This window comes from Salvia splendens, chromosome 20, assembly GCF_004379255.2.
Source record: "Salvia splendens isolate huo1 chromosome 20, SspV2, whole genome shotgun sequence".
NCBI classification, from domain to species: Eukaryota; Viridiplantae; Streptophyta; class Magnoliopsida; order Lamiales; family Lamiaceae; genus Salvia; species Salvia splendens.
In genome coordinates, this window is record NC_056051.1 from 19,449,209 (window position 1) to 19,462,688 (window position 13,480).

The window sequence follows — 13,480 nt, forward strand, 5'->3', positions numbered from 1 at the left end:
GACTTGGCAATTTTAAATACGACATGAAAATTTTACACAAGTATGGATGAAATTAATTTGCCATTTACGTGCACAAAATTAATGGAATTAATTGATTTGGGTCAAGTTTTATTGTGTGTGTGTGTTCCAGATTGACCCGTTAGGATTTTAACAATTTTGGACTAGATTTGATTTGGGATAGGGTAATCTGTTATTAATATGGTATTATTTTATTATTTTTTAAAATATTATACTTTAGTTTTATTATCTAGGTCAAGTTTTTATCGTGTAAATTAGTTTTAAAAATGAGGTTTGCAAATCAGGATTGTGTGATTAATGTGTTTGTGTGTTGATTGTGTTCATGTTTGAAAATGGCAAATCTTATTCATTTTGGATTGAGAATTTTCTTAAAAGATGAGATTGGTATTAAGGTGAGACGTTATCAGTTCAACTGGATAATAACCAAAAACCACGATTGATTTGCACACCTAAGCCTAATAAAAGAAACTGGGTCATTATCTATGGCCTAACTAATGAAAGGCATTTGGGTCATTTTGGCATATATCAAAGAAATTTATCAGTACAAGTTCGAAGAGAGGTAGGTGAAAATGACGTCTTTCAAATACATCATCTAGAAAAAACAGTAGTAGTGGTGGCCGGTGGGAGTTACGTGCTAGACGACACCTTAGCCCGAGGCCGAAAATTCATTCATAGACACGCTTGAGTGGAAGTTAAGGCCCATGTTTGGGATCCCCTGTTGGAGTAATACCCGCAAGCCATCAACGTTGAAGACTAGTAGCATTCAAGTCCGATTTGTATGGTTTTGCTTAAGATTGAAGTTAGGGCTTAGTTTTTTTTGTTGACCATGGGCATGTCCATGGCTATCCCGCACCAATCAATTGTGGATTGGTGTGTGTGTTAGGTTTTCGTAGGGGGCTCAGCCCTCATGTAACATCTCCCATGCTCTTTCTTCGTTTTTTAAATTTAATATATTGAATCACCAAAAAAAAAATAATAATAATAATAAGATAAGATAAGGAGGCTGCCACAAAAGAAAGCAAGTTTCATCACTAACCTGGGCAAACTACCCTCAAATTTCCCTACCACATACTTCCCATGATTTTGATTTGATTTTGATTTGATTTAGAGATGCCTTAAAGTTTGAGATCCTATACGGATAATATACTATCTAATCCAAAACCAAAGTACTAGAGATACTTCATAGTTCTAGCTAAGCATTGAGACTAGAGTATACTTCATCAAATTTAAGTTCTAGGTGTCCAGCTCTCCATTAACATCCGGTTTGAAGGCTGCTTCCATCTCATACAATTGATCCCATTCAACCTCCACAAACCAAGGGTGAGCCTGTGAACATTCATTAAAATTTTCAGATACACATGCATACATATTGAGAAAGTGACCCTGATATAACATTTATATTACTCGCGAGTTACAGTTTTTTATGAACACGTACCTTTATCAGCGTAGCCCCTCCAGTTCCAAGCCTGTGTTCCACATCACAGAGTAAGCTTCATATGAGGATCTTTGGCCTCGAAACTCAATTTGGCAGCTGATTTCTCCAATGAACTATGTGGTGATCATTTTAATCATTAGCAAAATGCACGAGGCCAATCTGTGTTTGATCTCCAATTCATACTAATGTCAACACACTGAAAAGTGGGATCATGCATAATTGATCTTACAAAATGTTTGTTGGGAGTATATGGTAATTTGTGCCTAGCAAATTAGGAAGTCATAAAATTAGCCACCTTTCCTTAAAGATTGTTATGAATCCCCATTTCCAGTTTTAACTCATTGCAAGATGTATACATAATATGATTAGAAGCAGATAAAACGTTCAATGAACGATACAGATTGTTATACTACTCCTACATAATATGAGAAGGATATACCTTTCTGCATGTGGTCATGGTATCATCAGCATAAAACTGGCCATCAAGCCCACACCTCACAATTGATAGGAATAAATAGTAGTGCTAATCTTGACGTTAGTGCACCTTCATAGTATAGTGAGCTGATGCTGCAATCTACAAAAGTAGGGGTGAAGAGAGATATTTAGCTAGCTGTATCAGTTATGGAGTACTGATTAACTTCAAAAAGTACTGATTTTAGAGAGTGATGCAGATGCTCACCTACAAAAGCATTCATTCCCTCACTTCAAAGTGAAGGGCGAAATACACAATCTGTTCAAATCACCATACACAACTTCTAAAACCAGCTCTCTACAGCATCTACTGTAAGGCTGTGCTCTCGCAAGCAAAAAGTTAGTGTATCCAATCCATCGTCAAAGTTTTCTTCGCAATCTCCATTGAGGAACACGCGCACACCATCAGTCAGTTCGATCCAACTACAACCGGGCGATTTCTTCACATCTTTCTGCCTCATCTCATGCCTCAACTCTGCCACCTCTGCATATCTCCCAGCTGCTCCAAAAACATTAGACATCAAAACATAATTCCCACTGTGATTCGGCTCGAGTTCAAGAACCTTCTCAGCCGCAATCTTTGCCATGTCAGCATTGCCATGGACCTGACACGCAGCCAAGAATGACCTCCACACGACATGGTTTGGCTCAATTGGCATGTGCGACATCAGTTCAAATGCTTCCTCCAGCTTCCCACCTCGACCAAGCATGTCAATCACGCAAGCATAGTGTGTAATATCTGGTGTGACACCATATTTCGGCTGCATTTCTGCAAGAATCTCTTGCCCCCGGCTAAAAAAGCCCGCATGGCTGCAGGCTGTCAATACCCCAACGAAGGAGACTGCATCGGGCTTCAATCCGCCCTCACACATGAGAGAAAACATACTCAACGCCTCTTCTCCAAATCCGTGCATACCATAACACATCACAATTATATTCCATGAAGCAACATCCTTAACTTCTGTCTCGTCAAAAACCATTCTCGCTTCCCTCAAACTGCCACATTTTGCATACATATCCATGATAGCATTAGCAATATTTACACTGCCTAACTTATGCATCCCTTTGCAAATCATATAGCCGTGTATCTCCTTACCACGCATCAACGCTGACAAATATGAGCAAGCAGGGAGTGCAGCAGTTACAGTCACCACATCAGGCTGAAACCCCGAGCTCACCATCATCTTCAAGAGTCTCAAAGCTTCATTTTGATCTTTCCATCGCACATGAAGACTAACAATCGTGTTCCACGAATACATATCCCTCTCAATCATATTGTCAAAAACCAGCAATGCAGCATCAAGGTGCTTGCATTTCCCATACATATCAATGAGCACATTCGAAAACTCTATTCCCACGTCGTGACCCATCTTAATCACAAACGCATGAACTGCCTTGCCGTTGTAGACATCGGCACCCAAGGTCAAAGCTGATAACACCCCAGTGACTGAGAACTCGTTTGGAACAAGCCCCATCTCAACCAACCTCCTAAAAATAGCCAAGGCCTTACCAAACTCCCCAATTTGCACAAATCCATTGATCATAGCATTCCAAAGCACAGTATCATATCTTACCGGCATTCTTTCAAACAGTTGCTCTGCATCATACATCGCCTCAAATTTCAAGTAACAATGCAGCAACGCGCTCCCTATATACGGATCACAATTCAACTTAAACTTGTATATCAGCCCATGAATATTCCTCAATTCCGAAACATCCAAACACGCCTTAATCGCACAAGGAAACGTGAATTTATCCGGCTCTACACCACAAGACCGCATTTTGCGATAAAATTCGAAGGCTTCAAATGGAAAATCGTTAGCAGTCAATCCAGCTATGATAGAATTATAAACAAACACGTTGTGAACGTCTTTGGACGAATTGAAAACGGATACAGCATCGGCGATGGAGCTGCATTTGGAGTACATATTGATGAGGCTAGTGGCGGAGACCGGAGAAGAGAGATGGCCGCTGACGATCATACGCGCGTGGACTTTTGTACCCTCCAAGAGCTCGCGATTCTGCGCGCATGATTGAAGCGATGCGACGCACGCTTGGAGATTCGGAGGCGGAGTTCGTCTGGAAGAGAATTTGCGGTAAAATTGGAAATGAGTTTTGTTGAGATGCATTGCCGAGAACATTTTTTTATTCATTGAATTAAGGTTCTTGAAGTTTCAGATTAGCTGAGATTGGCCGCAGAGATGCGGAGGAGCCGCCTTGCCTTGTTTACGGCCGCCGGAGATATGCAGGGAGAGAAAAATAGATTAGCTTTTGGGCTTTTTTCACATTTAATTGGACATTATATTTTTTAATTTAGTAATTGGGCTTTGGTGCTTTTATTGGGCTCTTTTCACATTTTTGTTGATTAAGGTTTTTGATTGCTTGTAATTTTATATGCCTCTTCAGCAGACTTTGATTTGTGAAATTTTTATCGTGAGAGAGGATTTCCTTACATCCTATGCACATTGCAATATTGCATTGCGAGTTTGACAGATAGGACCTAACTTAATTTTGACACTTCACAAAAATCTGACACGAACCTGATGAAATTAAAAAATTGAAGGGAGTTTGAGTCTAGCTTTATTAGATTCATGTCCTTATAGAGTTGACTCGTTAGGGAGTTGACTGGTTAGGAATCTGATGACTTATGGCTTGATTTAAATTGCATGTTAGAAAATAATATAATTATTTTTATTTTTAAAAATTATACTTTAGTTTTATTCTTTAAGTGTGAGTAAATTAGATTTAAATTGTGTGAATTAAGTTTAAAAAATCGGGTTTAACTATGTAAATAAGTTTTGTGTTGTTATCGTGTCGTGTTAATTCATATTATATCATGTCGTTAATGAGTTTGTGTCGTGTGCGTATCATGTTCAGATTTGATGGTTACTATCGTACTCATGTTCAGATTGAATATTTTCTTAACAGTTCAGATTCGAATTAGAATTAGGCCTTATTGGATTGACTCATTATCGGATCAATCTCATAACTAATCAACCCGCACAATTTATCGCACCTAAGCCTAACTATTTATTATACTAATTGAAAGGCGTTTATTATGGAAGTAGGTCATTATCCATGAAATCTATTACTACAAGTTTGAATAGAACTAAATCAAATTATGCCTTATAAATACACCACCTAAGTGGAAAGAAAAGCACTTGAAAAAATGCATGTATGAATTAGCCTCATAGTAAAATGGTTAATGCTTGAGCCCACTTAAACATGGCCTTTAAAATTTTGTCTAATTGCCTATAAAAAAAATAGTTGAAATATAGTTTGACAAAATACAAAAATTGTTGGTCCCATGAGAAAACAGTGTAGTGAAGCAATAGTGGTGGTGGGGAAACCATCCATCCATAACAACTAAGATAAGGAAGGACGCTACCACAAGAGAAAGCAAGTTCCATCGCCAACCTGGGCAAGCTACCCTCAAATTTCCCTACCACATATACTTCCCTAATATTTAGACCCCATCTAAATAATGCTAGTCACTCACAAACACTATACAATTGAGTGTTTCTTGTACCGAATTGAGGTGATATCGAGGCGAGGTGGCAGGCCATCTGTTACCACCCTATTCCCAATCGATGCTCGATAAATATTTTCAATATTGTTATTACTGGGGAGACATCACATCGTCCATTGATGTGATCATCTGCACGTCCGAGTCCATGGGTGTCGCTCTCATGATGCTGCCACCACCCATAGTGTCACCTATTATATGGAGTTGATTGCATGTAAGTCCCACCGTAACATGAGTTTTAGCTACCCAACTAAATATGTAGGGAACACGTGTCTTACCAAATATGGAGTCGATGGATGGTCGTCTTTGTGACATACTCCTGGTATGATCTGCAGTCCAAAACCGTATGTTAAAGTCTTTACAGTAAAGATGGTTCTATATGCCAGGGATAAGTTTGGATAATACTTGGAAGAACTTTAATGATATAAGTTAGTTCAATGAATTTTCTTATAGATATAGCTTAATTTGTGAGTTGGGAGAGAGTGGATCATCGTGTTACGAGAGAAAACGACATAGAAGTCCCACATCATTACCGTTTCATACGATTTGGGGTGGGGTGGGGGAGGGGGTTATCTAAAATATGTTAGCTTAGAATGTACATAATTATATGCTGGAGAAAATGATAATCTGCACCTGATGAATAACGCAGTGCCTTGACAGCATCAAAATTCTTGTAAGTATACCCCACGAAACTCAAATCCTTTGGAGTAAGATGCAGCTGCTCGATTAGGCAAGAGGGTCAAGTTATTCACCTTAGTCATTATCAGGCTTTAGCATAAAGGTGGAAACATTACATAACGACAACTATCCCGCCATGACTGCTCTCAGAGTCGGTTTCTACTTGGCAGAAGCTTGCAGAACAAACAACAATATACATTTGCAAACTAACTATACTGTAGAAACTAGAAATTTCCAACTGCTAGAGTAAAAATTTGCGTAAAGAGCAACAAATACCTTTCGTGAAGGTCCTGATCCAGATCTTGTTTGTTTAGGAGGATCCAACTATTGAAAACAATGAGAACTTGAATCAATTGGTCTATTTGGAAGAAAAGTAGAATATCCAAAATATTAATTCATGTTTTTTTTAAGAAAGGCTAGTTCATTCATGCTGTTGGAGTAGAGATGCCTTAAAGTTTGATTTTCACCAAACTAGAAAATTCTGGGATAACTAGAGAACGTGATACTTCATAGTTCTAGCTAAGCATAGAGGTAGGAACTTAGTAATAACTAATAAATATAGCAATGAGACTGGAGTGTACTTCATCAAACTTCATAAAGTTCTGGGTGTCCAGCTCTCCATTAACCTCCGGTTTGAAGGCTGCTTCCATTTCATACAGTTTATCCCATTCGACATCCACAAACCAAGGGTGGGCCTGTAAAAATTCATTTAAATTTCAAGATACACATGTTACATGTAGAGAAAGTGACACTGATATAACATGTATATTACTTGCAGAATTCAATTTTTTATGACCCCGTACCTTTATCTGGGTAGCCCCTCCAGTTCCAAGCCTGTGTTCCACATCACAGAGTAACCTACATATGAGATCTTTGGCCTCGAAACTCAATTCGGTATCTTCAGGAAATTTAAGGTGATTTCTCCAATGAACAATCTGGTGATTGTTACAAAAAGCTTATCAGATCAGAATTGCTTTAAAGTAATTCCACTGTGTAAAATGAATGTTTTGCATGTGATCATTTCAATCGTTACCAAAATGCATGATTGATCTTACAAAAATGTTTGTTGGGTGTAAATGGTAATTTGTGTGTAGCAAATTAAGAAGTGATAAATTAGCTAATCCGTACGATTTCATCTTTCCTTTAACTCATTGCAAGATTGTTATGAATCCCCATTCTCCAGTTTTAACTCATTGCAAGATGTACACATAATATGAATAGAAGCAGATAAAAAGCCCAATTAAAGATACAGATTGTTAATATAAGTACATAATATGAGAAGGATATACCTTTCTGCAAGTGGTCATAGGATCATCAGCATAAAAAGGAGGATAACCAACAAGCATTTCATACATGATTGCCCCAAGTGACCACCTGAATGAATATATGGTCATTATGGTGACAAGAGTAAGAAAAACTAGCACCAGTTTCATTTCTACAGCATCTGAATTTGCAAGTAATCCAACAACGAACACAAACATAGTTCTGAATCTCAGAGTTATTACATAGATATGAGTTTTATAGAAGCATTAAGCATACTGGCTCTAGAAGATTCATCTAATCCATTTTTTCATCAAAGTAATGCAACACAGAGATTCATCTTATTCCATTTTGTCATCTAAGTAATGCACGACAGAGTACAAAGCTAGATTCAAGCTGAACTGCTGAAGAGAATGTTGATATAAATACATTTTGACATCAATATAAGCCAAATACATAAAATGCAAAGTCACTTGTGTTCACGTAAGAAAGAAAAGAGTTCAACTGACCAGTCACACTCCATGCCATATCCCTTTTTCAGCAACACTTCTGGAGCAATATAGTCTGGTGTACCCACAGTAGAAAATGCCTTGAAATTGAGAAATGCATATGATTAACTCATGTGTTGGAACATGGAAGGCTATGGAACATAAATTATTAGCTAAGATATAACTCAACAAGCGATCATGAGACATTCCTTATAATGAGTGAAAAACTCTGATTGTTAATGATTGCTTACCAACTTTCTTCTATTCATCTGCCAATGATGTAGCTGTTCTTGAGGACTTCTCCAGTTACTACCATTCGTAGCATCAGGAAAGCGTGTATCGATATCCATTGGTTCCTTTATATCTTCATCATCCATAGCCTCATTTTCATTTACTGTAGATAAAGTTCTACAATCAAGTGGCTTGCAAAGGCCAAAATCTGATAGCTTCATGTGACCACTCTTGTCAAGAAGAAGGTTGTCTGGTTTGATGTCCCTAAAGATAATTTTTTGTGAGAAAAAAGGTAACCACGTGAACTAACTTTGGAAGCACTCAATACAGATTAATTCTCCTAAAAGATTGGCGCAGAATGCCCAATCACTCAATATCAAACCACACCCACCTATGAATATAATTGTGCTTGTGAATGGACTCAATGGCTAGTACACTTTGAGCTATGTAAAATTTAGCCACATTCTCAGTAAGTGTGTCTTCCCTCATCAGAAGAGTCATCATGTCACCACCAGGGAGATATTCCATGACAAGATACAAATACTCAGCATCTTGAAAGGAGTAATACAATTTAACAATGCAGTGGCTGGCCACTTCTGCCAATAGGTTTCTCTCTGCTCTAACATGTTCAACCTATAAAGAAGAATATTTCCAATGTGAACCCAAAAAAACAAAACAAAGGAGTGTAGGAAAAAAGTTTCCACTTGTACAAATGGTAAAACCTTGGTCATAATATCCTTGTTGAAAAATAAAACAAAGTTGTGCAGCTTCTACTAAAATACTACCTGTCCCCTGGAAACCATTTCAGATTTCTTCAACTTTTTCATCGCATATATGTTGCCGGATTTCTTTTCCCTGCATAATCGGACCTGCAGTTCCAAATTTTGTTAGAAGATATAAGAAAAAACAAAAGAATACAATTACACATTATTTAATAATGCTCAATTAGAGAGTCTCCACAGAAAAATTTGAAAGGCTGACTTGAAACGATATACATGTAATTACATGACATTTAATTCATTTCCATGATTAGAACTATACTACAAGAAAATCCACATTAAATAGGAGGAACATATTGAAAAACACCAACCTCGCCAAACGCTCCACGGCCTATGATCGTTAGAAGTTCAAAATCATCTACACATATCTTGTTCCTTCTCAATCGCATGTACTCAGTTTCCTTTTGCTCTAAATCTTTAATTAGATTTATCTGTTCCTCTTCGGGCACATCTGAAGTGGCCAACTTCCTTTCTAGTATCCATCTCCTGGGGTAGAAGTATTTTTATCAAGCCTCTAAAATTTCACCAAATCTCCATAACAGAAACTTTAAGTCAGGGACTAGTAGAGAAAAACCAGGAGCAACAAAACAGGAGTAAATCACCCCCCCCCCCCCTGTTTTAATTCTCGACTAGTAACCGCCATGAAAAAAAATCTCTAATGGATTAGGTTGGGCATCTCGAACTAACCTACCGGTATTTAACTTTCGATTTATCATCTTCAGGGTTGAAACTATAAATGCCAAAAGTTCCACACTTATTCTCCATATTGAGAAAAGAAAATCAAAGCTGAAAATTCACCAAGATTCAGCTGACTAAAACAAAAATAGAAACTATATACATATACTCCTAGCTGATTTTCCAGTCCAGAATTCTACAGGCTTGTACTCGACAAACATATCCATGCATACAAAACAAAATCAATCACCGAAAAACACCTTCATACATACTGGAGTATTAAAATACGGTACAAACAGAATCGTTTACCACTGCAGTCTCAAATTAGGTTCACTTTGTTATCTCATTATATCTGAAATACGCTACAAACAGAATCGTTTTACTTGAAACGAAACTTTCAGCAACCAAACCAAAGGAAGCCTCAGATCACCATCACTCAGTGACATCCAACCAGCTAAAATTCTAATTCATCTCACAACCTAAAATCCACAAGCTAAAAAAATCACTCGAAAACTAAACAAACAAATCAGAAAATCAACGCAGTAGATCTCTTAAACGATCTCTAATTGCAAGAGAAAGCAGCCAATTGAACACTAGCTGAGAGCATTTCAAGTCAAAACAAAACTTCACCACATACATACGAGCTCAAAGCTCGTTACTCGTATACGCGCCATAGACACACCTTTCCTTCCTTTCCTGTATGCTTATCATCTGATTTCTGTAGTGATTCTCGATGAACTGTTTTGCAGCAGCGACTTTCTCAAGTGTTAGACTTGAACATAGAACTTCCTCTTCGGCATTTGTATTGTTCGCTTCTTCATCCATTCTCTCTCTCTAAATTTCCGGTAAATCACTGTTTCTCACACAGAATCTCTCTCTAAATATGGGCACGCATTTATATGTGTGTGTGTGAGCGCTTATATAAAGTGATGTGTATGTATTTATTGGCAGAAAGAGAAAAGGTAAAAGCTGAGTGTCGTTTTATATCATCAGCTTATTTGGGTAATGATCCCATACTTTACATTCTTTTGCAATCCGTGCACCGAGTTGCTGAAAATGACTGTACCTTGGAGCCTTTAATCACGAGTATGTCATCCCCTACGTCACGACTAAAGATTAAAATGTCTTTTTTTTTAAACCATCCATAATGCGACAGAATGCTCTATCGTGGTAAGCAAAGACGGACGACGGGTTGTCGTGGCAGGGGTGTGACGACCAGAGTGGCGCGACGGCTCACTAGACCTGAGCAGTTGCGCCTCTACATCTTTGCTGGAATGGGTCATAAAAAATAAAACTTTATAAATATAAGTACTAATATAATCCAAGCCCCCTAGCTCAAGTGGTTGAGGAGGGAGGCAAGGATACTGCGCCATCGCAACTTGGGGATTAATTTCCCCTGGGGAGTTCTTGAGTTAACTGGTCTGGACCCGTGCTTGGGGAAAGGTTGGCTGACTCGTTCCTTCCCATCCCGACAACGAAGCGCGTCTCGGTGGTAAGACGCTTCACCTCCGACCATTAGGCCGGGGTCCGAGTCACTTCGGGGGTAGATGGGAAACCATCGTCGATCTTCCTTTAAAAAAAAAGTACTAATATAATTTCAAAAACCTCTCACAAAATTTATCTCTCTAGAAATTGGATCCAAGCACGGGCGAGAATGTCCTCCTCGACTATGTTATTGAAATCAACTTGGCAAACTTTTTCAATTTTCTTTTTAGGATTTTGAATTTTTAAATTTTTTCAAGATTTGTAAAAAAATTTAGCAATAATTTCACATTATATATTATTATGCACCCGTATTTTAATTTTACAATAAAAAATTAAAAATAAATAGTGAAAAATAATGTGAGAGGTGTGGGAGAAGACGTCTCATTGTGTGAGTTGTGTCTCAGAAGCATAAAATGTGAGAATGATGATGTGGCAAAGTGTAGAGGCGTGGCAGGAGACCGCTGCCTATTGTGGATGCGTTGAGGTTGTTGGGTTCCCGGTGGTGCACACCCGAACTTTACATTAGTATGATATTGTTCGCTTTGGGCAAAGCCCTCACGGTCGATGTGGGATATGGTTTACTTCACCACAATCCTCCCCTCAAATCAAGACCACCAGACCAAGACCACATGTTTGTGCCCCATGTTACAGGTCACCAGGTCACCACAAGTCTTGGTCGAGCTCACGCAGAGACATCGGAGAACTTGCAAGCTCAACCACCGAACCCCGAGCCACACAGGCCCAGCCCTGAACCAGGGCTCTGATACCACTATTGTCCGCTTTGGGCAAAGCCCTCACGGTTTTGCTCTTGGGGTACTCCCCAAAAGGCCTCGTACTAATGGAGTTAGGGTAGCCCATTTATATCCTTGCAACTCTTGTTCATTCTCCGATGTGGGATATGGTTTGCTCTACCACAATCCTCCCCTCAAACCAAGACCACCAGGCCAAGACCACATGCCTACCCCATGTTACAGGTCCACAGGTCACCATAGGTCTTAGTCGAGCTCACGCAGAGACATCGGAGAACTTGCAAGCGCAACCACCGAACCCCGAGCCACACAGGCCCAGCCCTGAACTAGGGCTCTGATACCACTGTTGGGTTCCCGGTGGTGCACACCCGAACTCCACATTAGTATGATATTGTCCGCTTTGGGCAAAGCCCTCACGGTTTTGCTCTTGGGGTACTCCCCAAAAGGCCTCATACTAATGGAGTTGGGGTAGCTCATTTAGATGCTTGCAACTCTTGTTCATTCTCCGATGTGGGATATGGTTTGCTCTATCACAGAGGCCTTGAGGGAAGACTCAAGACTCGACCTTTCTTGCATCCAAGATTAAATTTAGAGAAAAAAATATTAAGAGTTCATTAAATGAGTATTAAGGAAAAAAATCAAAAGCTCGTCATCAATTAGAATTAGGTGAATGCTTCTAAAAGTGGTGACAATTTATGTTTTGAACAATTACGGAGCATAACAATTATTCAGTCCAACTTTCTAATTCTATGTTAACTAGAAAATCCAAAATTCAAAAAGTCTCATTAGTCAATACAACTACAAGTAGAAAATGGCAAATGCTGCTCCAAATGTAACGTTCATTAATCAATCATTTAAGAAGCGGGTGTATGGGGAGTAGCTGTAGAGGATCGGTACCCAGCTGCAATATGGTTTGCATCTGATTCAATTGACAGGTCACAGGTGCACTATACACTTCGCTTACTCGACAGCTGGCATTTTAAGGATTTGTTAGTGAGGATCTATTTTAATTAAATTTATTATGTCTCTCCTAACTTTCTTCTGTTAGACCAATAATTACTTTATAACATTCTCCAAATTGTAATAAAATACTTGTGACACGTCTCGACCTACTGGACACGAAAAGCAATTAATATGATCTATTCTACCAAATGAAAACCAATAAATTTGTTCGAAATGTCAAGTGAATATTTTTTTTTGGTAATTACAAGGGTATCCGGCGGGCCAGTGACTATTCCCCACGTTGATTTGTAGGCATCTCAATAGGTGGGACAGCTGGCCCAAGGATTTAAAGTTGCTTCATACCCTCAGGCGAATATTTTAGTTAGGTAACTTATGACGAATCATATATATTCCGTATGAAAAAAGGTCAGCGATAAGCTATCATAAAATAGTTTTTGAGTGCATCTCACTCTTGCAAGTAAAATTTGTGGTTGGTTAAATTGTTTTTGTGGATATAGAAACGAAGGTTCAAAGACTTACAAAAATTATTTATTACTAGTAAACAACTATAATTATATTAATGATACTATTTTATTCAAATGGAATATAATAATCTGGTCGGCATAAATTTGTACTCGCGTCTAAAAGTCGGTCTGAAAATCATTAGGAATCAATTTTGCATAACTTTGATAGCTTTTCTACTTGCAATCTTACAAATGATATTCTCTTACAAAAAGGGAAAG

General features: G+C 38.5%; 2 protein-coding genes across 6 annotated transcripts; both read right to left on the reverse strand.

Annotated features, from left to right (window-relative positions):
* Positions 1 to 644: 644 nt before the first annotated feature.
* LOC121780842 (pentatricopeptide repeat-containing protein At3g14730-like) lies at positions 645 to 4,157 on the reverse strand. 4 transcript variants are annotated; one of them, XM_042178479.1, is made up of 4 exons: positions 2,133 to 4,157; positions 1,893 to 2,027; positions 1,454 to 1,566; positions 645 to 1,344 (listed from the first exon to the last, which is right to left on the reverse strand). In XM_042178479.1, exon 1 carries the CDS (start codon positions 4,075 to 4,077, stop codon positions 2,209 to 2,211), a length of 1,869 nt encoding a protein of 622 aa, XP_042034413.1. In that variant the 5' UTR covers positions 4,078 to 4,157; the 3' UTR covers positions 645 to 1,344; positions 1,454 to 1,566; positions 1,893 to 2,027; positions 2,133 to 2,208. The 4 variants fall into 4 exon arrangements, with proteins under 4 accessions (XP_042034413.1, XP_042034416.1, XP_042034414.1 ...); XM_042178482.1 differs by having other exon boundaries at positions 1,454 to 1,612; XM_042178480.1 differs by having other exon boundaries at positions 1,454 to 1,649.
* Positions 4,158 to 5,150: 993 nt separating this feature from the next.
* LOC121782616 (serine/threonine-protein kinase tricornered-like) lies at positions 5,151 to 10,470 on the reverse strand. Of its 2 annotated transcripts, XM_042180536.1 has the most exons (13): positions 10,244 to 10,469; positions 9,198 to 9,372; positions 8,893 to 8,976; positions 8,499 to 8,740; positions 8,128 to 8,371; positions 7,898 to 7,977; positions 7,418 to 7,502; positions 6,932 to 7,063; positions 6,710 to 6,823; positions 6,405 to 6,452; positions 6,084 to 6,168; positions 5,729 to 5,779; positions 5,151 to 5,641 (listed from the first exon to the last, which is right to left on the reverse strand). In XM_042180536.1, the coding sequence occupies exons 1-13, from the start codon at positions 10,384 to 10,386 to the stop codon at positions 5,544 to 5,546; spliced, it is 1,581 nt and encodes a 526-aa protein (XP_042036470.1). In that variant the 5' UTR covers positions 10,387 to 10,469; the 3' UTR covers positions 5,151 to 5,543. The 2 variants fall into 2 exon arrangements, with proteins under 2 accessions (XP_042036470.1, XP_042036471.1); XM_042180537.1 differs by lacking the exon at positions 6,405 to 6,452 and having other exon boundaries at positions 10,244 to 10,470.
* Positions 10,471 to 13,480: the final 3,010 nt, after the last annotated feature.

Excerpts from the sequence above, each read along its gene's own strand:
- LOC121780842 (XM_042178479.1), bottom strand. The coding sequence starts at position 4,077 with ATGAATAAAAAAATGTTCTCGGCAATGCATCTCAACAAAACTCATTTC.
- LOC121782616 (XM_042180536.1), bottom strand. The coding sequence starts at position 10,386 with ATGGATGAAGAAGCGAACAATACAAATGCCGAAGAGGAAGTTCTATGT. Across the intron at positions 7,503-7,897 it reads TATGGCATGGAGTGTGACTG|GTGGTCACTTGGGGCAATCA; the intron begins GTCAGTTGAACT and ends ATATTCATTCAG. Across the intron at positions 6,824-6,931 it reads GAGGGGCTACCCAGATAAAG|GCCCACCCTTGGTTTGTGGA; the intron begins GTACGGGGTCAT and ends GAATTTTTACAG.